At 41.6% G+C, this 22,939-nt stretch overlaps 1 protein-coding gene across 9 annotated transcripts in view; it reads left to right on the top strand.

The window, feature by feature from the left end:
• Window positions 1-22,939, top strand: part of TRAPPC13 (trafficking protein particle complex 13) — a 153,435-nt gene that overhangs the window by 44,543 nt on the left and 85,953 nt on the right. For 8 of the 9 annotated variants that reach the window (XM_029576164.1, XM_029576182.1, XM_029576157.1 and 5 more), the window contains 2 exons: window positions 4,989-5,057; window positions 19,124-19,223. In XM_029576164.1, the coding sequence (XP_029432024.1) occupies window positions 4,989-5,057; window positions 19,124-19,223 (169 nt within the window). Of the gene's footprint in view, window positions 1-2,746; window positions 2,772-4,988; window positions 5,058-19,123; window positions 19,224-22,939 lie in introns of those variants that run through there. The other variant, XM_029576207.1, reaches the window with a different exon arrangement.

The raw sequence follows: 22,939 nt of genomic DNA, 5'->3' as shown, positions 1-22,939 counted from the left end.
TCGGCAAGGTGTTAAGACGTCTCGAATCCCATCAAGGTCCAGTGATTCTAGTGGCTCCCGAGTGGCCAAGAAGACCATGGTTTGCGGACCTAGTCAATCTCGCCAGGGACGGGCCCTTACGGTTGGGCCACCTTCCGAACCTTCTTCGTCAAGGTCCAGTATTTTTCGATCTAGCAGATCGCTTTTGTCTGGCGGCTTGGCTTATGAACGGAGGCGGTTGAGAAAGAAAGGTTATTCGGAACCGGTTATTTCTACCTTGCTTCGCGCGCGGAGACCTTCTACCACACTTGCTTATGCCAGAGTGTGGAAAGTGTTTGACTCCTGGTGCGCGACCGCCCAAGTTCAGCCTCGTCGTGCGGTGATAGCGGATATCCTTACTTTTCTACAGGATGGTCTGAAGAAGGGTTTAGCTTACAGTTCCCTGAGGGTCCAGGTGGCGGCTCTGGGTTGTTTGAGAGGAAAGATTGAAGGATCCTCTCTCGCATGTCATCCGGACGTGGCCAGATTCTTGCGCGGTGTTCGAAACTTACGTCCTCCGCTCAGAGCCCCTTGTCCTTCCTGGAGCTTGAATTTGGTACTCAAGGGCCTCACAGTCGCGCCCTTTGAGCCGCTGAGGCGAGCCTCCTTAAAGGATCTCACCCTCAAGACAGTGTTCTTAGTGGCCATAGCTTCCGCACGTCGGGTATCGGAGCTACAGGCGCTCTCGTGCAGGGAGCCGTTCTTGCGTATCTCTGACTCCGGGGTGTCGTTACGTACGGTTCCTTCGTTCTTGCCTAAGGTTGTATCGGCTTTTCACGTTAATCAGTCTGTGGACTTGCCGTCTTTCTCGGAGAAGGAGCTGCAGTCTTCTCACGGTGCCGACTTGAAGCGTCTGGATGTTCGACGAGTGCTTTTGCAATATTTGGAGGTCACCAATGATTTTCGGCGGTCGGATCACCTGTTTGTGTTGTGGCAGGGGCCCAAAAAGGGTTTACAGGCCTCTAAAGCTACTATTGCCCGCTGGCTGAAGAGCTCGATAGCGTCCACGTACATTGGGTGTGGTAAGTCCGTTCCGGACGGGCTTAAAGCCCACTCTCTCCGTTCACAGGCGTCTTCCTGGGCGGAGAGTACTCTGGTCTCTAGCCAGGAGATTTGCAGGGCTGCCACTTGGAAGTCGTTGCATACCTTTGCTCGGCATTATCGAGTAGATGTCCGTGGGCCGTCGGCTGATTCTTTTGGCAGCAGTGTGATTCGAGCGGGACTCTCGGGGTCCCATCCCATTTAAGGCGGCTTGGGTACATCCCAGCAGTCTGGACTGATCCTGGTACGTACAGGGAAAGGAAAATTATGTTTCTTACCTGATAATTTTCGTTCCTGTAGTACCAAGGATCAGTCCAGACGCCCGCCCTATTTTGTACACAAGGGAGTCCGCTCGAGACACTTTTTTGCTCACTGAGCTGTAACACTTGAACACGGTAAGTGGACTATCCGTCTTTACATTTTAGAAGGTAATGTTTTCATATTTGTGCTTTGCTTAGTTTGCGCATTGCGTTTTCGTAGTGTTGGAATTCTTTGCGCTTTGTTTTTCTGCAGGCGTTTACTGTTTTTAATGTTACTGCTTGATCTAGACAGTTGCCATGGTTAATTGGCTAAGTGGGCGGAGGAGTTTTTTCTCTGCTTTGTTATCCATTATACTGAGGGCTGGCAGGTGGCACACCAGTATATCTAGGGGGTGCTTTCAGTTTTCTCTCTGACTCCATCTGCTGGAGGGGAGGCATAACCCAGCAGTCTGGACTGATCCTTGGTACTACAGGAACGAAAATTATCAGGTAAGAAACATAATTTTCCTTTTATTCTAGCATGCTGGACTATTTCGTGACTCAGGTGGATGCATCCAAGATGGATTTTGGCAGGAGACATTTGCCCTCACCATACATGGAGACTTCCTTGAGTCAGTGGGGTATGCATGAAGCTAGGTCGAGAGTACATTCTACAAATATCATCTTTTTATACCTTTCATCCCTCCAAATCCCATAAAATCTGTGCTGTTCACACCTCTGACTGTGCATGTATAATTGCCCCAAACCCCAAAATAGCACCCACCAAAAACTCATCCTGAGTTCAGAATGCCCCTCTTACAGTGGTATAAAAAGTTGACTAATATGTATGCCTCCCCAGAGGCTATCCCTGTCCAAAACAGAATTTGCGATATTTATCACAAATCCTGGTTTGGCCGTAACGCATAGCTATTGCATCAATAACGCCAGGAAAAAAAGGTGAAATTATTTCCAGTGTTAAATCCCGTGATAGCGTGCGTTATTTATTGCCTGCTCTTTGGCATTATTGCAGGCATTAGGGCCCTAACACAAAATGATAAATGATCCTGTTAGATTGTGAGACCTCAAGGGACAGGGAAATACCTACGGCACCTGTATGTAATCTACTTTGAAGTGGCTGAGAAGGCAGAATATAAATCTAAATAAATAAAAATATTTAGAAATTACATGTCATAGTGTGATATGTAAAATATGTAAAATCGAACACCGGTATATAAAAGTAAATAAATAAAAAAATAAATAAAAATAGTGCTTTGAGGTTTAAAGAAGTCTAGGAAAAGTGATATACCCATAATGTCAAACTACAGGCTCATGATGTGAAATTTGGAGCTCTTGACTACAAGCTGTTCAGTTTCCTATAAACAAAGAAAAACTGACCCATAAAGTTTATTTATTTAGATTTTTATATTCTTTTTGCACTTTTTTTTTCAGAACTTCAAAGTAAATTACATTCAGGTTCTTACCTATCCCCAGAGGGCTTATAATCTAATTTTGTACCTGAGACAATGGAGGGTAAAGTGACTTGCCCAAGGTCACAAGGAGTAACAGAAGGACTTGAACCCTGGTCTCCTGGTTCATAGCCACTGCTTTAACCACTAGGCTACTCCTCCTCTTGAAAATCTGGATAATTGCAATAGCAGTTGCAGCTTGTGGCTGTTGAACTTTCTCAAGTCACAAGTTATCACTCCAGTGTAGATGTTTAAGTGGTGGATGTACTTATTTAATTTATCTTCCACTTTTCGACACTTCAAAGCAGATTATATTCAGGAGCAGTAAGTATTTCCCTATCCTCAAAGGGCTTACATAATCTAATCCCTGGATTCATCAAAATGCTGTAAATATACTCTAACATTGACCCACAAAGCTATACACACACACACAATTCAAATTGGCTCTCTGAGCCATTCTGCCCTGTATGTTCCAACAAATCCACCAGAGCCTCCAATAATGGAACACTCCACATACCCCCACTAAAAAAAAGCACACTTTACTACCACAAGGGAAAGAGTCCTATCTATTGCTGGATCCACACTCTGGAACGCCTTGAACCCCTATCTTAGACTCGAGACTTGTACCTCTAAATTCAGAGCCAACTTGAAAACCTGGCTTTTCAAACAAGCCTATCAACAATAACACCCTTCCCACCACCATGCAAGCACACCGGAACCATGCAAACACTCCTGAACCTCCTATGCAAATCCATTCCGAACCCTTATACATAGTTATTTTGTGTTGTTTTTATCTGGTTACACAAATATAATCCCAAAGTTCATTGGCTCTCATATGTTTCAGAGTAGCCTGATTCCTATGTACTTTCAACCTACTTTCTTACAGTTCCTATCGCTCCATCCTCTCCTCCCTGTTTTATGTAATTTCCATTCTTTAAGCTTTGTTGTTCGATGTAAACCTATATGATGTCCTCACTAATATTGGTATAGAAAAATTATAAATAAAAAAAATAAATTTATAAATAAATAAATAGTGCCTGCGATTAAAAAAAAAAAAAAAAAAGAAAGAAAGCATGCTTAGGGAAATTTCCAAGCTCTGCAATGCATGCTACATTTTTTGGGTTACATATATGAGAGAGAGAGACTCTGTATAGAAATCAATGTCACTCTCTACCTATTTATACCACTTTAAACAAGCTATGTACCCCCTTCTAACAGTGGTATAAGTAGTGACATTGATTTCTATACATTCTCTCTCTCGCCCTCTCTCTGAATGGCATGAGTAATAAAAACCTTTTCCTCGCTAACGTGGGCAGAACACACAGAAAAAAGGTGTAGTTATTGCATAGCAAATGTGAAATTTGCATCCTAGTGTGCGTTGCGCTATTTAACGCGGGCGTCAGCACAAGCGTTAAGGCCCATAACGCAAAATGAGACAACAGCGAATAGTGACTTACTTGCCCAACGTCACAAGGAGTGGCAATGGGATTTGAGTTTTCTCCTGAGAGATTGTTTCCAACTTTCTGAGTATATTACTGGCCCCCCTCCCCCACACAAGAAGATAAGGATATGGGAAGCCTCAGAATGCCCAATTGAATTTTGACAGATTGAATGATGTCAACTCCTGAAAACATCTATAGAAACTGAGATGACTTAGAGTCTGATCATGATGGGACTCAGAAAATGTATTTCTCACTCTCTAAGCAATTATTTTTGTGTAAACAGATGTGGATAGTTCCAGATATCTCTGAAGCCAAAAGCAGTGTTTTACGTATTGTTCAGTGACATATTCATTGGGTACACACTATTTCCTCTACTGTCCTTGCAAATACTTACATTTCAGATAAAGAGAAATTCTACGATCCAGCTCATATAAAGAGTTTTTTTTCCAAGTAAAAAGGTCTGGGTCTGCTTCTTTGATGAAATTCTCGATCTAGGGGATTTAGTGTATCCTACAGTTGGGTAGCTGTGACGTCTTTGTAGTATTTCATTTTCCTTTTGGAATAGATGTGACATTTCCTGTTTTTCTCTTGTCTCATATCTTGGCTCACTGTTATATTGAAGGCACGAGTGCTACTTAATGTATTGTATTGTCACCTTATAGAATTTAAGAATATTTCGTTTAGAATTTCCATTTACATAGCAAGAAAGCAATATATTTAAGAAATACCTAATGTATGTTTAGCATTCCAAAGTATAAGAATTTGTTTTTGTTTCTTCACAGTGATGAGGTTGACAAAGCCAACGTTATTTACCAATATTCCAGTAACATGTGAAGACAGAGACTTACCAGGTGAGAATGATAAAGATTGATAGCTGCTGCACATTGTAAAGAAAAAAGTGTTGGATAAAATGTTTTTCAATGACTTTGTGTTAATAGTCAAACTTGAAAAATGAAAATATAGATTTATTACATCATACAGTCAAAAAGAATAACACCTTTATTCCAAAACCAGAACCTTTGACGAGGTGAAAGTCATGGGACTCTACTCCACAATATTTGGAGGCGTTTGAATATATTACCCAGTGTAGGAAATCTCCACAAGATATAGTTGAGTATTTATTCAAGCCAGCCCAAAGATTATCTGTGCAGCATGTGCACAACTTCTATGAGCTGAATCTTTATGGATATTTTTTTTGTTTAGGCAACTAGTGACAAGTGTGAACATCGCTGATATGCTTTCTCACTAGATACCTAGATAATGATTACAGTTCTCCTTAGTCTAAATAAATATCTATATATTTTAGACTAAAGAGGAATAATAAACATTGTTTAGATGCTGACATTGTTTGTTTTTGCCCCTGCTCTGTAATGTCAGTGTATACATATAAATATATGTATTCACATGCACTCTTTGGCCCCCTTGTAGGCTCAATAGGAGTCTACTGGGAGTTGGCTCTTGAAAGACAAAATAGATATCTTTACATCTAAAAGTTATGTTTCTGTTTCTTCTCCTAAAGATATTGTTCTGTAACCTGTTTGATAATATCACTTAGCTTTGGTTGGCTAATGGGAAGAGATATCTTACATATTCAGTTTCACAAATGGCCCTGTGGAGCGAGACACAACTTAAACATTGAAAGGTGCTACTTCCAGTGCAGTCATTGTATTATATTAGGGCGCAAGGGGAATGAGATTGGAGCCAGCAGCAGAAATGATGGGACAAGAGATCTGTAGATAGAGAAGTTTTTAACGACACAACAAGAAGTTGTATTGTCCTTTTTTTTTTTTTTTTTTTTTTATCATTCTCTTTTTTGTTGTTTGTACTTTATTTTAATAAAAAGTAGCACCACCTTGTTTGTTGTAAAATGGATGACCAATAGCTAGTGTATTCAGACCTGAAATTTCATGCGCAAGCTCCTAGGAGTCACTGTTCCTGTATATGAAAATATGTTCAGGAGATAAATATCAATGTCAGTCTCTCAGCCACAAAAGGCTTTGTGGAGGAAATTATGGTTCAAATCACAGAGGTTCGCTATATGGGCTATAGATTTTGCTGCATTAACAAACTCGCACTGTGGCTTGTCTTTAATTTTCCATTCATGGAGCAGATGTACTCAGCTTAATAATAATCTAAAACAATTGGTAGCACTCCACTGTCTTCAAGGAATGTCAGAGCCAGCATTCAGGCCGATTCAGTAAAGTCTGCGGGAGAGCGGCGCGCACACAGGCCAGTGCACACGATTCAGTATTTAACTGAGGCCCGGCAGTAGAAACGGGCAAAAGGAGGCGCTAGGGACACTAGCGCGTCCCTAGCGCCTCCTTTTGGCCTGGAGCGGCGGCTGTCAGCGGGTTTGACAGCCGACGCTCAATTTTGCCGGCATCGGTTCTCGAGCCCGCTGACAGCCACGGACTCGGACCAGACTCCGGCAAAATTAAGCGTCCGTTTTTCGACCCGACAGCCGCGGGCCGACTTCAAATTTTTTTTTCCTTTTTTTTTTTTCCTTTTTTTTACCCTTCGGGACCTCCGACTTAATATCGCCATGATATTAAGTCGGAGGGTGCACAGAAAAGCAGTTTTTACTGCTTTTCTGTGCACTTTCCCGGTGCCGGAAGAAATTAGTGCCTACATTTGCATGTTGAGGGCGCTATTAGGTTCGGCGGGTTGGACGTGCGTTTTCGGCCCCTTACTGAATAAGGAGTAAGGGAAAACGCGCGTCCAGTGGCGGGTTAACTGTAAATAAACACTTAACACTGGTAGCTATAAGAGAATGATCTTAATTGAGATGTCTCAGGAGAGCGCAATTACCAGCAAGGCAATTCAGGAGCAGTCTCAGAGATACAGTAGATTAAATAGGTCACCACCTCTAATCTGTTAGCTACTTATTTAACATGATATTTTCCTAATTTGTTGGCATAATTGTATTTCATATATACTAATAACACTGAATTCTTTAAGACGTGATTTGTTGTAAATTGAGCACAGAAGGAAGAAACAAAATTAGTGGTAACCTCACTTTTGAGTTTTAGATACAGTCTACATTTCAGCAGCCTTGGATAGTTTTTTCAAGTCTGATCAGTGCAGTCTCATTGCTGTAATTATCCTTTATTTCTTCACTGCCCACCAAACTAGTCTAGCATCATAGGAAAACCTTTCAAAGCACCCTTACACCAGGATGAGTAATATTGAATGAGGTGTTTGGGGCATTAGTATTGTTCCATTCTTTACGCCAACATGTATCTAGGGCTGGGTGAGATTCTAGGAGAATTGCAGTATGTTCCCAAAATGAGCACCAGCAATTAAGTTGCTGCTAAGATTTTGGTTGATGAGCAGATTGTAGTTGGCAAAACTGTTTAAAATCCTTTATTATTTGCATATCCTTGTAAATATTTGTTGGCAGATGGCTCACTAGAACAGAAAGCCATGGGGTTGTGTCATTTTCAGTGTGTTATTTAGGATGAGCATCATGGTATTAAGTTGACCATCTAGCAGTTTTTTATATGAGCTACCAGACCAGGCTGGAGTACAATACAGTTCACAGTACATCAGTTGAAGCACCCCAGATTGTTCTTACAAGTTTCTTTATCCAGGCACCTCTTAATTAGGGCTTTTTTTAGAGATCTTTTATGTAGGACTTAATGATTAGACCTTTTAAAAAAAATTATTGAACAGAATTAAGTTCAAATGTTATACATTATATCAACAGAGCATTATAACAACTGAAATACAAAATGTAAATTTATATGTATAATCACTGCTTTTTTTTCTGGAAAAAAAAAGGTGCTGGTTTCCACATACAGGGTCCTTTGTGGGGGTGGGATAAGAATGGGCAACCACCCAGGGCCCCATCCCTGCAACTGACTGCAGAGCCTAAGGAACAACAGCATTGCAAATATTACACCTGACCATACAACCCCAGTACACCACCTGCTGGGAAAACAGATCAAGCTAGACTGCTAGGGATCACTACACAAAAACTATACACTAGCACAGTGGTTCTCAACCTTTTTTCTGTTGAGACACACCTGATAGATGATGCTCACATGCGTGACATACTGAACACACAACATCACAGGGCCAAATGTAAATATATGCTTTGTACTCACAGGAACCCCCCGCCGCTCCAACAATGAGTACAGAGCAGAACTAAGACATCTCCCTGTACAACTCACAATAGAAAAAAAGATATTCTGTTTCTGGTGTCATCTCAGTAACAGCAGTACAAACTTCTGCTGCTGCCAGGTGAATTATAAAATACCAAGGTAGCACTAACACCAAGAGCTCAAACTGCAACAGCCCTGCCTATGAAAAGGCAGCAGTATACTACCAATGCATGTCCTATTGAGAAAACACAGCAAATAAGATTGCTACAAATTCATATATGCTAGTAAAATACCTCATCTTGGTCACACACACACAGACCAATAAATCCTCAAATTGCAAATGCGGAGTCAAAAACTCTGCATGTAGTGCAAAACTGGAGAACTAGAAACAAAAATACATCCAAAGCTTCAGAGTTCCCATTTTCAGGAGTAGAAGAACCCATTGACTTTATGAGGTATGAAAAAGACTTTAATAATAGGGGGAAGTTACAAAGATATACAGCAGTGTCCTTGATAATGTTTTCTAAGATGCCTTCCCTCTAGAGGTTACAAGTTTGGTCCAGAATTACAAGATTTCGTACCTATTGACTTATAGCTACATGTAAGCAATCTCATTTCCCGGACACTCTGGAATTGTTGTACAAATGAATACCATTGTTGTCATATTTTCTATCAAATGTTATGTTTCATGTTTTCAATGGTTAATAAAAATCTAATTGACAAAAAAAAAAAAAATAATAGGGGGAATATTAACTTCTATAATTCCCAAATTTTTGAAAAAATATTTCTTAAGCATACCTCGAGGAGGAAAAACCGGATATTTAGGGAAGTTAAGAAATCTCAAGTTCAAGTGTCTCAAATAGTTCTCAAGTTGTTCAATTTTGCTATGAACCAAACTTTTATCCTGAACTAGAGACAAATTCAAACGTTGGATATTCCGGACATCCGTTGACAAAGTTTCCACCTTCCCTTTCAAAGATGAAATTTCCTCCATATGGGAACGGCTCGTATAAGAAACAGTTTTTACCAAAGAAGCTATATGTGAAGCACAATTAAAAATAGCAGAGTCAGCTCGTGAAAACATAGACCAAATGCTGTCTAAAGTTACTTCCAATGGTTGAACTAGCGCTGGCAGAGGCTTACTTTGAAGTTGCAAAGTCATCCAGTTAGAAGATGAAGGCTCCTCCACTGATAGATCTTCAAGGCTGGGTGGGAGCTGCACTCACTAACTGCAAAACCTCTGAGATAGCTGCTTGCTGAGATGCTCAATCAAGGTTTCACTTCCCTCACCACGGGACTCCAGCGCCGCCTCATTGTGCAACAGTTCCTCCAGTAAGAATCCCAGTGCTGCAAGCTGTATTGGAGGCTGGCGTGCTGGAGGGGAAAAGGTAACTTAATTACCCTGGGAGTCTTCGTCACCTCCAATGGAAACTCCAATGGGTTTGTCCCTGTACAAAAGTTGATCAGACTGGCGGTTTGCAGTGAAATCCAATGTCTGCTGACCAGGTAATTGGGAGACCGGAGCGGAGGGAAAAGCTTTGTCTACTTTTTGCAGTTGGGTGGCAAGGTTAAGGAACGGGTAAGAGCGGTGAGAGAATTCAAGATGGCTGCTTGAAAGGACGTCATTCAAGCTGCTCTGCTCTCTCATTTCTTAAAAAGGATTTATTTTTCCTATTTGAAAAAGGAATATGCCGCACAAAAGGAAGGGGAAAGTGCCTGTCTTTCCACCAGATTCAGCTAGCCCCGCAGGGCAACGATTAATACCTGAGTATGCGGTCCCCACCCCTGGATTAAGGGCCCTCAAGCCCCGCAAGTGAGACTGGGAGAGGAGACTCGTTTTCGCCGGGGGAAGTGACGCTGAAGCCCACCTGATCCCTGAGAGCCGCCGCGATGTTCTCCCCTGCGCGAAGCCGACAAGGCTGTGTTCCCGGATGTTGACATCATAGGGTATGCTCAGCAGGGTGGACATGCCAAAGCTAGCGCAGCTGGAACGCACTTTACTCTCCAAACTGCGCGACTTGGGGCTCCTGAGAGAGTCGAGTACAGGAGCCCAGTCCCCTGGAGATATCGGGGGAGGGAGCGCGAATGGAGGAGGAAGGAGTGAACAACTTGTGTCCCTTGGAGATTATTAAACCGGCGGTGATTACTCTAGAGTCCTTGTGGGACTTAATAGCAGGTATGACCCGGACATTCAAAGAACAGGCCCGACACCTGGAGAAATCTGAGAAAAGAATAGACTCAGCCGAAAAGGAGCATTTACTGCTATTACAAGAGCACTCAAGTTCCATACAAGTATTGTCTAATGATGTTAAAAGTCTACAAGAGTCTAATAGAACCATCATGAGTAATCGAATATCCTCTGCAAGATTAGAGTCCATGGAGGAATTACATGAGACATTTAAATTTGAGATTGTTAAATTTTCCAAAGGTTTTGGGTGAACTGCCCTTGGTAACCTTTTAAAAGATTCATGATAGAGACTCTTAAGATACTTCTAGAATCAATTCCAGCTGTAAAGCTGGAATTGATTCTAGAAGTTTAAAGATTCTAGAAGTTTAAAGATTCTAGAAGTTTAAAGAAAATTAGTTTCTACCTTCAAGAAAGAGTCCTACTCGTTCATTAGCTAGCAATGACCGGGGTGTTTTTGCTAACCTTATTGAATATCTTGAAAATTCTAATTTAGAGGTAATGGAGCGTGCAGTACTCTGTTTCTTTTTTTTCTGAGTCTGTTAATGAAAAGCTATTTTAAAAGTTTAAATGTTTCCTTTCTGGGAGGTCTGATACGTATATATCCAGACCTCTCAAGAGCTACGCAGCAGCGTAGGAAGATGTTTCTCTCAATGCGGCCTGAGGCTTTGGCTTTAGGAGCAAGTTTTTTCTCCTGCGTTATCTGTGCAAATGCATAATTAAATATTTTGGAAATACTTATATTTTCTTCTCTCCGGAGCAGTTGCGGATGTTCCTGAATGGGAGGGCATAGGGTCTGCAAATATTGGAAGGGATCTATAATAGTGTGATGGGGTATCAAGCAGTATTGTTAATTTGATTTCTTATAAGTCTCCTCTGATTTCCTTTTCTCCCCCCCATGTATTGCCTTTGAAAATATAAGAGGTAATTATGTTTCCATGATTAACAGACTTGTATGCAATATGGGATACATAGTATGTATTAGAGATTTCTTCTCTTAGTTACATTGCAAAGATGTTCTTTGTAAAAATGTATGAAAAAAGTTGATAGATAAAAAAAAAAAAAAAAAAAAAAAGGGTAAGAGCAGATGCAACTGCAAACCTATAAGCTGCCATCTTGACTCTCCCCCATATAACTTAATTTCATGATTGAAATGCCTGTTTTAGGACTTTTGTTGTTTCCAAGTGATACTGTTTCTGTAATTATATCTATGTGTGGCTAGTGACACATCGCAGAACGTGCTGACGTAGTGTGCGACAAGTGTTGCTTGTGACGCAAAAAATAGCTACGTGATGCGAGAGCTGTGAAATTAGTCTAACCATGCCCCTCTTTTATCGCGGGCACTATTTCTGCTATAAACATAGCATTTTGATAAATCTAGGGGTTAGGTTGTAAGCCTTCTTGGGATAAGGAAATGCCTACAGTACCTGAATATAATCTGCTTTGAAGTATCTGAATAACAGAATTTAAATAAAATAAATGAAGCACAAAGATAGAATAAATGCACATTACCAAAACTGACATATTATGGCTCTTGCACTCTGTCTCTATGTCTCCATCATCCCTCACTTCCCCCAGCTACTCCCTTTCAGTCATCCTCTCACTCACATCAGTAATCCCAAACCCTTCCCCAGGGCCGGTGCTAGCATTTTTGCTGCCCTGTGCAAACAATTACTGTGCTGCCCCCCCTCCTCGTTTTTTTTTGTTTTGGTTTTTTTTTTTTAACACAGAATAGCCCTCCTCAATTAAACATGCAGAACACAGACTCACTCTCACCAAATTCAGAATAAAAGAGACTATAAATTATAAACAGAAACTGAACCGGAAACCGCAGACTGCAACAAACCAAACTCTGTATGTAATGCAGCAATGGAGAAACAGAAACATCACCAGTCCTCATAAATCATTCATCAAACACTAAAATTTAGGAATATAAATCAATCATATTAGTAAAACCATACTTGGAAATATTCCTTTTATAATGATCTAAGGAATAGAATAACATCCAATAAATAAGAGCTCATACAAAATTTTAAAAATTTCCCAAACAATAAATTATTTCAAAATGGCAGACATATCCAATAAGTTAAACTAATAAGGATGGAAAATTCACCACTCTCCATACCTGAAAACGTTTTATTTCCAGTCATCTTGAGTAAGGCATGGATTAGTGTGAGGCAGGACAAATTTTCTTCACACCCAGGCAGGCTCCCATTTTCACACGCACCTCCCAGACAGATTCCCATACCACGCACGCACACACCTCCCAGACAGATTACCATACCACACGCGCACGCACCTCCCAGACAGGTTCCCATACACCCGCGCGCACGCACCTCCCAGACAGGTTCCCATACCACGCGCGCACGCACCTCCCAGACAGGTTCCCATACACCCGCGCGCACGCACCTCCCAGACAGGTTCCCATACACCCGCGCGCACGCACCTCCCAGACAGGTTCCCATACACCCGCGCGCACGCACCTCCCAGACAGGTCCCCATTCACACGCGCGCGCACAGTCACTCTCCAGTCAGGCTGCCATTTACATACTCCTCCTCCTCCCCCCCCCATCCAGACAGGCTGCCATTCACATAGCCCCCCCCCTTCCAGTCAGGCTCTCATTCACACACTACACCCCCAGGTCAGGCTCTCATTCACACACACCACATCTCCATGCCCCAGTAAGACTCATTCATTTATTCACTCATACACACACACACACACACACACACTCACCACCGGGAGCCATTCTACTGTTCCTCCTCATGTGCTGGCCCATGCGCTAATCAAACCACACGAGCCTAGCAATTCCTTTATGCTGATCTCTTCCATCACGAGATCAGCATAGAAAACATGCTAGCTTCACCTGTTTTGGACAGTGAACGCCTGCACTGAGTAAGAGTAGGTGAAACGAGCTCCTTCCTCGTTCAGCTGCCGGTGAGATGGGGTCCACCAGTGACCTCACAGGCCGATTCCTCTTCCAGGCCGCCAGTAAAATGGGGTCCACCAGTGGCCTCACGAGCTGATTCCTCTTCCGGTACACCAGTGAGATGGGGTCCACCGGCAGCCTCACGGGCCAATTCATTTTCTGGGCCACTGGTGACTTAGAGGCCACCGGCGGCCTAGCAGGCCTCTCTGCTCCCGACACCACCCCACCGGGGTTGCCGCCCTGTGCAATTACACGGTTTGCACATCCGGTGGCATCGGGCCTGCCCTTTCCCCACCCTGCATCCTCTCCCGGTTGCTCCCTCTCTCCCTACTAGACTGTTCCTTTCTTCCCCATCCCCATACCTACCATGCATAACCCAAACCCTCTCCTCCACCTCTCCCTGCCAGCAGCCCCAACCTCCTTTTCCTCCTACCAAATTTAGGCTCTTAGGTAGAAAGATTAAATCCAGAACCTCCAGGGTAGCATTCTCTGAAATGCTCCCTGTTCCACGCGCAGGTCACCAGAGGCAGGCAGAGCTCCGGAGTCTCAATGCGTGGATGAGATGATGGTGCAAGGAGGAGGGATTCAGTTTTGTTAGGAACTGGGGAACCTTTTGGGGAAGGGGGAGTCTCTTCCGAAGGGATGGGCTCCACCTTAACCAGGGTGGAACCAGACTGCTGGCGCTAACCTTTAAAAAGGAGATAGAGCAGCTTTTAAACTAGAACAAAGGGGAAAGCCGACAGTCGCTCAGCAGCGCATGGTTCGGAGAGAGGTATCTTTAAAGGATACTAATGATGCATTAGAATTAGGGCATCCCGACAGTGAGGTTCCAATAATTAGAAAAGTAGTCCAAGTGCCTGTAACTAAAAACTCACCTGAGCTAAAAAATTCTAACTTATCCCTATCAATTAAAAAGCAGAATAAAAATACAAACAAAAAACAAACTTTGAAATGTTTGTATGCTAATGCCAGACGTCTAAGATGTAAGATGGGAGAATTAGAATGTATAGCAGTAAATGATGACGTAGACTTAATTGGCATCTCAGAGACATGGTGGAAAGAGGATAACCAATGGGACAGTGCTATACCGGGGTACAAATTATATCGCAGTGACAGAGAGGAGCAGTCGGGAGGAGGTGTGGCGCTTTATGTCCGGGATGGCATAGAGTCCAACAGGATAAACATCCTGCATGAGACTAAATACAAAATTGAATCTTTATGGGTAGAAATCCCTTTTGTGTCAGGGAAGACTACAGTGATAGGGGTATACTACCGTCCACCTGGTCAAGATGGTGAGATGGACAGTGAAATGCTAAGAGAAATTAGGGAAGCTAACCAAATTGGTAGTGCAGTAATAATGGGAGACTTCAATTACCCATCTAGACAGGTGCAGGACATAATATACTGCGGTCCCTCCTGATGCAGTTCACACGAAACACGGACCGTGTCGGGGGACAAGTATTTAAAATATTCTTTGTTTACCTGAAGGAGTTGCCGTATTGAATGAACTATGAAAATTTAGTTATATAATAAATACACGTTTGAATTTTGAATGGAACTTCATTTTCTGTCCTGCACCTGTCTAGATGAATACTTGCTTATGTGCAAGGTTGGCTTCTGTTGATTGTTTGAGACTTCAATTACCCCAATATAGACTGGGTAAATGTATCATCGGGTCACACTAGAGAGATAACGTTCCTGGATGGAATAAATGATAGCTTTATGGAGCAATTGGTTCAGGAACCGATGAGAGAGGGAGCAATTTTAGATCTAATTCTCAGTGGAGCACAGGACTTGGTGAGAGAGGTAATGGTGGTGGGGCCGCTTGGCAATAGTGATCATAATATGATCAAATTTGATTTAATGACTGGAAAAGGAACAGTGTGCAAATCCAAGGCCCTCGTGCTAAACTTTCAAAAGGGAAACTTTGATAAAATGAGAAAAATTGTTAGAAAAAAAACTGAAAGGAGCAGCTACAAAAGTAAAAATGTCCAAGAGGCGTGGTCATTGTTAAAAAAAATACCATTCTAGAAGCACAGTCCAGATGTATTCCACACATTAAGAAAGGTGGAAAGAAGGCAAAACGATTACCGGCATGGTTAAAAGGGGAGGTGAAAGAAGCTATTTTAGCCAAAAGATCTTCATTCAAAAATTGGAAGAAGGATCCAACAGAAGAAAATAGGATAAAGCATAAACATTGGCAAGTTAAATGTAAGACATTGATAAGACAGGCTAAGAGAGAATTTGAAAAGAAGTTGGCTGTAGAGGCAAAAACTCACAGTAAAAACTTTTTTAAATATATCCGAAGCAGAAATCCTGTGAGGGAGTCAGTTGGACTGTTAGATGATCGAGGGGTTAAAGGGGCACTTAGAGAAGATAAGGCCATCGCGGAAAGATTAAATGATTTCTTTGCTTCGGTGTTTACTGAAAAGGATGTTGGGGAGGCACCCGTAATGGAGAAGGTTTTCATGGGTAATGATTCAGATGGACTGAATCAAATCACGGTGAACCTAGAAGATGTGGTAGGCCTGATTGACTAACTGACGAGTAGTAAATCACCTGGACCAGATGGTATACACCCCAGAGTTCTGAAGGAACTAAAAAATGAAATTTCAGACCTATTAGTAAAAATTTGTAACTTATCATTAAAATCATCCATTGTACCTGAAGACTGGAGGATAGCAAATGTAACCCCAATATTTAAAAAGGGCTCCAGGGACGATCCGGGAAACTACAGACCGGTTAGCCTGACTTCAGTGCCAGGAAAAATAGTGGAAAGTGTTCCAAACATCAAAATCACAGAACATATAGAAAGACATGGTTTAATGGAACAAAGTCAGCATGGCTTTACCCAGGGCAAGTCTTGCCTCACAAATCTGCTTCACTTTTTTGAAGGAGTTAATAAACATGTGGATAAAGGTGAACCGGTAGATATAGTATACTTGGATTTTCAGAAGGCGTTTGACAAAGTTCCTCATGAGAGGCTTCTAGGAAAAGTAAAAAGTCATGGGATAGGTGGCGATGTCCTTTCGTGGATTGCAAATTGGCTAAAAGACAGGAAACAGAGAGTAGGATTGAATGGGCAATTTTCTCAGTGGAAGGGAGTGGACAGTGGAGTGCCTCAGGGATCTGTATTGGGACCCTTACTGTTCAATATATTTATAAATGATCTGGAAAGAAATACGACGAGTGAGATAATCAAATTTGCAGATGACACAAAATTGTTTAGAGTAGTTAAATCACAAGCAGATTGTGATAAATTGCAGGAAGACCTTGTGAGACTGGAAAATTGGGCATCCAAATGGCAGATGAAATTTAATGTGGATAAGTGCAAGGTGATGCATATAGGGAAAAATAACCCATGCTATAATTACACAATGTTGGGTTCCATATTAGGTGCTACAACCCAAGAAAGAGATCTAGGAGTCATAGTGGATAACACATTGAAATCGTCGGTGCAGTGTGCTGCGGCATTCAAAAAAGCAAACAGAATGTTGGGAATTATTAGAAAAGGAATGATGAATAAACGGAAAATGTCATAATGCCTCTGTATCGCTCCATGGTGAGACCGCACCTTGAATACTGTGTACAATTCTGGTCGCCGCATCTCAAAAAAGATATAATTGCGATGGAGAAGGTACAGAGAAGGGCTACCAAAATAAGGGGAATGGAACAACTCCCCTATGAGGAAAGACTAAAGAGGTTTGGACTTTTCAGCTTGGAGAAGAGACGACTGAGGGGGGATATGATAGAGGTGTTTAAAATCATGAGAGGTCTAGAACGGGTAGATGTGAATCGGTTATTTACTCTTTCGGATAGTAGAAAGACTAGGGGGCACTCCATGAAGTTAGCATGGGGCACATTTAAAACTAATCGGAGAAAGTTCTTTTTTACTCAACGCACAATTAAACTCTGGAATTTGTTGCCAGAGGATGTGGTTCGTGCAGTTAGTATAGCTGTGTTTAAAAAAGGATTGGATAAGTTCTTGGAGGAGAAGTCCATTACCTGCTATTAAGTTCACTTAGAGAATAGCCACTGCCATTAGCAATGGTTACATGGAATAGACTTAGTTTTTGGGTACTTGCCAGGTTCTTATGGCCTGGATTGGCCACTGTTGGAAACAGGATGCTGGGCTTGATGGACCCTTGGTCTGACCCAGTATGGAATTTTCTTATGTTCTTATGTTCTACCCTTCCTGCCTGGCAGCAGTCTGACCCCTTCTCTTCTACAGTCTTCCTTGTCTAGCAGCACTCACGTTCTCTTCCCCCCCACCCCACCCAGCAAATTCCTGATCACCTTTCTCCCCACCCCTCTCTGCCTAGCAGCACTTACAGAGGATAGGATTAAATGGTCAGTTTTCCAAATGGAGAAGAGTCATTAGTGGATACCACAGGGATCAGTACTGGGACCTGTGCTGTTTAACATATTCATAAATGATCTGGAAAAGGGAGCAACTAGCGAGGTAATCAGATGACACAAAAGTATCCACATTTGTTAAAACAGTAGTAGATTGTGAGGTATGGCAGAGGGACCTTGTGAGTTCTGGGCAACTTAATGGCAGATGAAATTTAATGTACAAAAGTGCACATAGGGAAAAATGATTCCACAATACTGCGTTCTGTAGTGGGAGTCACTACCCCGGAAAAGGACCAGTGATTCAATTCTCTAGCCAGTTGGGGTTAGAGATGCTGCAGAAGTAGTATTCATAGCCCTTGTGAGGAGGAGTTTCAGCCATTTCATGGTAGAAACACCAAGGGACCGATGCAATACAAGTGTATGGAAAATGAGCACGTATTAAGCACCCATTATCCTGACCTGTGCCTATTCACCTTCCTGGATGCATGATTCAATATGTTAATGAGGTGCCCCACTAAAAAGGATGAGCCAGGGATCAATTGTGCATCCCTAGCGTGTCCTTGTCATCGGGCACCCAGGAGAGGTGGCTATGCACGGGTCAGGAATAGAGACGCTCAATTTACGAGCGCCCATTTTCCTAACCTGTGCACTGTAAATTGAGCATCTGTTTTCCTAACCTGACACCCTTCAAGACTCTCTTATTTTTTTTCTGATACTGCTATCTGTGGTTCCTCCTACTTAGTATTGTGATGACATTAAGTAGGAGGGACCTACTTTTTTGTGGAGGCTTGGGGCGCCTCAAGACTTAACGCCGGCTCCAGGGCTGGTGTTAATTTTTGGGAGTAAAAATGTGCACCTTGGGCACATGGTAATTTTTTGCATGGGGGGTAATAGCTAATAGCCTCAGCTACATGGCATTTACTTGTGATGTGCGCGATTAGCTAGGCGCTGGTTTGGACACACTAATCCCATTATTGCATGGGGAATTATTGTAGCGCGTCCAACTGTGCGGCAAGCTTTGCACTAGGCTGAGCGCACTGTATTATATCGGCCTGCTAGTGGCCAGACTTGGGGTTCACATGAACCAGGTTCCAGAGAAAGCTGTAGCTTATGGCTGCTGCTCAAGCATGGTCAATGCAGTGACTGGGCTGAGCTGGGAGGGGCCATAAAATAGGGAAAAAAAACCCTGTGTGGTTGCAAATGAAGGCTCATAGTGCTAGAGCCTAACAGAGGTTAGTTCTGATTGAGCTAGAAGCCCAGGAATGCAGGAAGAAATTGTCAAAATATATATATAGCAGGAAAGTTGTTTTGTTTTGTTTTAAAAACGTTTTATGTTCTTACAGGAGATCTGCTGAATCACCTCATGAAAGATGACCCGTCTACTGTGAAAGGAGCAGAAACGTTAATGCTAGGAGAAATGCTTACTTTACCACAGAACTTTGGGTAAGAGAGAGAGGATTTGCTGGTATGTGAAGGCCCTGGAGTTAGAAATTCAAACCAACTTGCTGAGCCGTGTAGCCCGCCCCCATCTTCCAAATGCACGCTCATACCCTAACATCACTTTCAATCTCTTCTTGGGTATAGGCCAACTTGAATATGGCCAACCTTGTGGACCTTGGTTTCTCACATATGTACATTTTGCATATCCTGAAAACCAGATATGGCTGGTCATTCCTTTACCCAGTTAAGATGACTCCAAAGTACTTCTTGATCCCTTTCTAATACCCCAAACTTAAGACCTACCCCCAGCTCTATCAGGAAATAAAATGTGCTTTTAATTTTTTTAAGTTTGCCTCTATTGAATTTGAACCAAAATCTTTTTTTAATCAAATTAGTGAGATAAAATTTACTAACTCAAATGAAAAAATGGTGACCCTTATGTGACTGTAATTGGGGAAAACATTGTTTTAGATCATAAAATTATACAATCTGAAAACAGCTTTTGATGATGATTATTTTTTCTTCTGTAGACAAAATTGCAAGGATTTTTTTTACATCTGGCTTGTCTGTCTTTCCTCCTTATCTCTTTCTGTCTTTGTACCTGCCTTTTTTTCCATTATGTGCCTCTTTCAACACTGGAGGTCAGGTGGGCTCTGCGGTACTCCAGCAGGAAGGGTAAATAGTCAGCCTAGGTGGGCCTTAGGGCCTTTCTCTACCTTCATAGTCTATTTCTTTCTGACCTCCATATTGTCTTCCCCTGCACATTTTTAGGACCTGATTCACTAAGACTTTTATCCCATTCTTTGTCTATGGGGAAACAAATTTAATTAATCAGTGAACCCTTAGGGTTTCCTTCTGTACTCTTTCAGCTTTCAAGCTATGTTCATCCCATCTAATGGCAGACAGGGAAACTGATTTCACAAATTTCACTAAGCCAATTTCCATCCTTGCCGTAGTGGCAAAGGAATGCGACTGACTTAGCCAGATCTCAGCTGCACTATTTTCAGAAGTGCTTCTCCTCAAACAAGCCAGCGGTCCTCCAAATAGTAGCTATCCAGCCTGAAAAATGGTGACCTCTTAATTTGAATCCTGGTCATGGATTGCTACAAATTTGGCAGAGGAAACAATCAGCTGCACTGCACTCTAAGTTAAACTTTTATATGAGAACATCCAGTATTACCCCATAATACTACTAGGCTGGTTTTCTAGTGTCAGATTTCTGGCAGCAGGATGTGAACAAGAATATGCAGACTAAAGAGTAATCATTGTTTTCTTGCCGCCTTATCTGTATTAAAGGAAAAGATGGACACCTGACGGTGCTGAATGTGATGCCATTTCAAGCATATATAATCGTAAGCCCAGCCACAAAACTTTTTATTATACTTTTATTCATTTCCTAAACAAAAAGTACTTTCCTTTTGTTGATCAAGGTAAATTCATTTACCAGTTTAATCCTTAGATTCACTTTAATAAAAAAAAAATTCCGATATGATAGGCTATTCTTCGATGATACTTATTCTCCCACTGCCACAAACCCACCTAGTATAACGAGTTTATTATAGTTAGGCTATAAATATTTGAAATAAATAAATAAAATAAACTTCATGAAGCTATTTCTTGAAGACTTTTTTTTTTTGCATATTGCAAAAGTATTCTGAGTTTTCCTTTCCATACTTATTTATTTATTTATTTAGCTTTTTTATATATCGACATTCATTTCCGCATCACATCAGTTTACATTAAAACAATTGAACTATGGAATGAAAATTTACATTATAACAGTTCGGATTAACTAAGGAGAAGGTAAAGGTGGAACACTCTGAAATCGAACAAAGTCATAAATGAAAAACAAGAAAAAGAAAAACATATAACTATAGATAATGTTGAGGTTTACATGTTGAAATGGGGGGAAGAAATTCTATCAATAATACTGGGAAGGGGGTGGAGGGGGGATATTGGAAAGTGTGAGAGTCATTGGTAGGCTTGTTTAAAAAGCCAGGTTTTTAGCTTTTTTTTTTTTTTTTTTTTTTTTTTTTTTTAAGTTAATAGTGTTAGATTCCAGTCTTAGGTCTAGAGGCATAGCGTTCCATATGGAGGGACCGGCAATGGAGAAAGCACATGCTCGTGTCGAGGACAGATTAGTGAGTTTTGGGGAGGTTATTGGTAGAGAGCCATTATTGGCTGATCTTGTGGGTCTTCACTGGGGTTTAAAGTGGAAGGATGTGTTGAACCAGATTGTTTTGGTTGTATAAAATTTTGTGTATTAGAGTGAGACTTTTGAATTGTATCCTGAGGTGTATGGGCAGCCAGTGTAGATTTTTTAGAATAGGTGAGATGTGATCATTTCTTCTGGTGTTTGTGAGGATTCTGGCGGCGGCATTTTGGAGCATTTGTAGGGGTTTAAGGGGACATATTTGGGAGTCCTAATAGTAAGGAGTTGCCGTAATCAAGCTTGGATAGGATGAGTGCTTGTAATACTGTTCTAAAGTCGCTTTGATGGAGGAGGGGGGGGTCTAAGCTTTTTTAGGACGTGTAGTTTATAAAAGCTGTCTTTTATGGTAGAGTTTATGAATTTCTTAAAGTTTAGCTCATTATCTATTTTGATGCCAAAGTTTCTTACTTCTTTTGATATAGGGGGTTGGCCTTGCTGGGGGGAGGATATTGGGGGGAATGTGTGGTTGGATTTATGGTTTAATATTAGTAGTTCTGTTTTGTCTGTATTGAGAGCGAGGTTCATTTGGTTGAGTAGTTGTTTAATTGAGAAGGTGGTCGTCCCAGTGCAGGAGGGATTTGGAAAAGGATTCAGAGATGGGGATGAGGATTTGGACGTCGTCCGCGTACATGAAGAAGGTGAAGCCAAGATCTTCAAATGAGATTCCTAAGTACACTACTGGTTTGAATGTAATAAGGATACTTGGTTCGTTGAATTTCTCGCTATTTATAGAGATTAATAGAAATAATTACCTGCCCTCGTCTTGTTTTGTATTTCTTTTTGTATCGTTAAAAAAGCGAGTCTCCTTTGTGGGACCTTTTTCAGGTTGGACTAAACGAGTTGGTACCAGCTTCCTCACTTATTTGCTGCACACGTTGGCCACTTATAAGCCTTTGTACTCTCATCTAGATACACTTTAGTGCTTTGCTGTTTTTCCCGCTATTAGAGAGTAATTACCTATGTTTGCCTTATTTTAAGAATTTCATTTTTGAATCCTCAGAATAGGACTTTCATTCCTGTCGGGACTGTATGAGATTTTTCCTGCTTTTTCAGTGATCCATTGAGAGCGTTGACCGTATGCACTTCAGCTTCCTGCGAAAAATATGCTATTTCTAAGCATCCCCAAGATAACATGAATGCTTGTTGGTGCCCCTGACACAACCTTGGTACGAAACATGGCCGTGTCGGGGCTACTGTGAATAATTGGAAATATTTGTGTGTTAAGTATTCTTTTTGTTGTTTTTGATTAAATAAAACTCATGTATTCATGTATTGAACAGTGAATAATTGTTTGTGCCACACATTTCTCTCTCTTGATATCATGTGAGTCTGTACAATTTAACACTGATGGGCCCAATTCATTGGTGTCTGCTTTTGAAAGTGATTGGTTACACCAGAGCTTTAAGTTTCTCCGAGGACAAGCAGGATGGCATTCCCCACAAGGGGGTGACATCATCTGATGGAACCCAGCCCGGAACTTTTATGTCAAAGTTCCTAGAACTTTGAC

Source organism: Rhinatrema bivittatum, chromosome 1 (assembly GCF_901001135.1).
Source record: "Rhinatrema bivittatum chromosome 1, aRhiBiv1.1, whole genome shotgun sequence".
In the NCBI taxonomy this organism is placed as follows: Eukaryota; Metazoa; Chordata; class Amphibia; order Gymnophiona; family Rhinatrematidae; genus Rhinatrema; species Rhinatrema bivittatum.
Note: the sequence above shows the minus strand (reverse complement) of the source record. Positions and strands in the feature narration are given on the sequence as shown.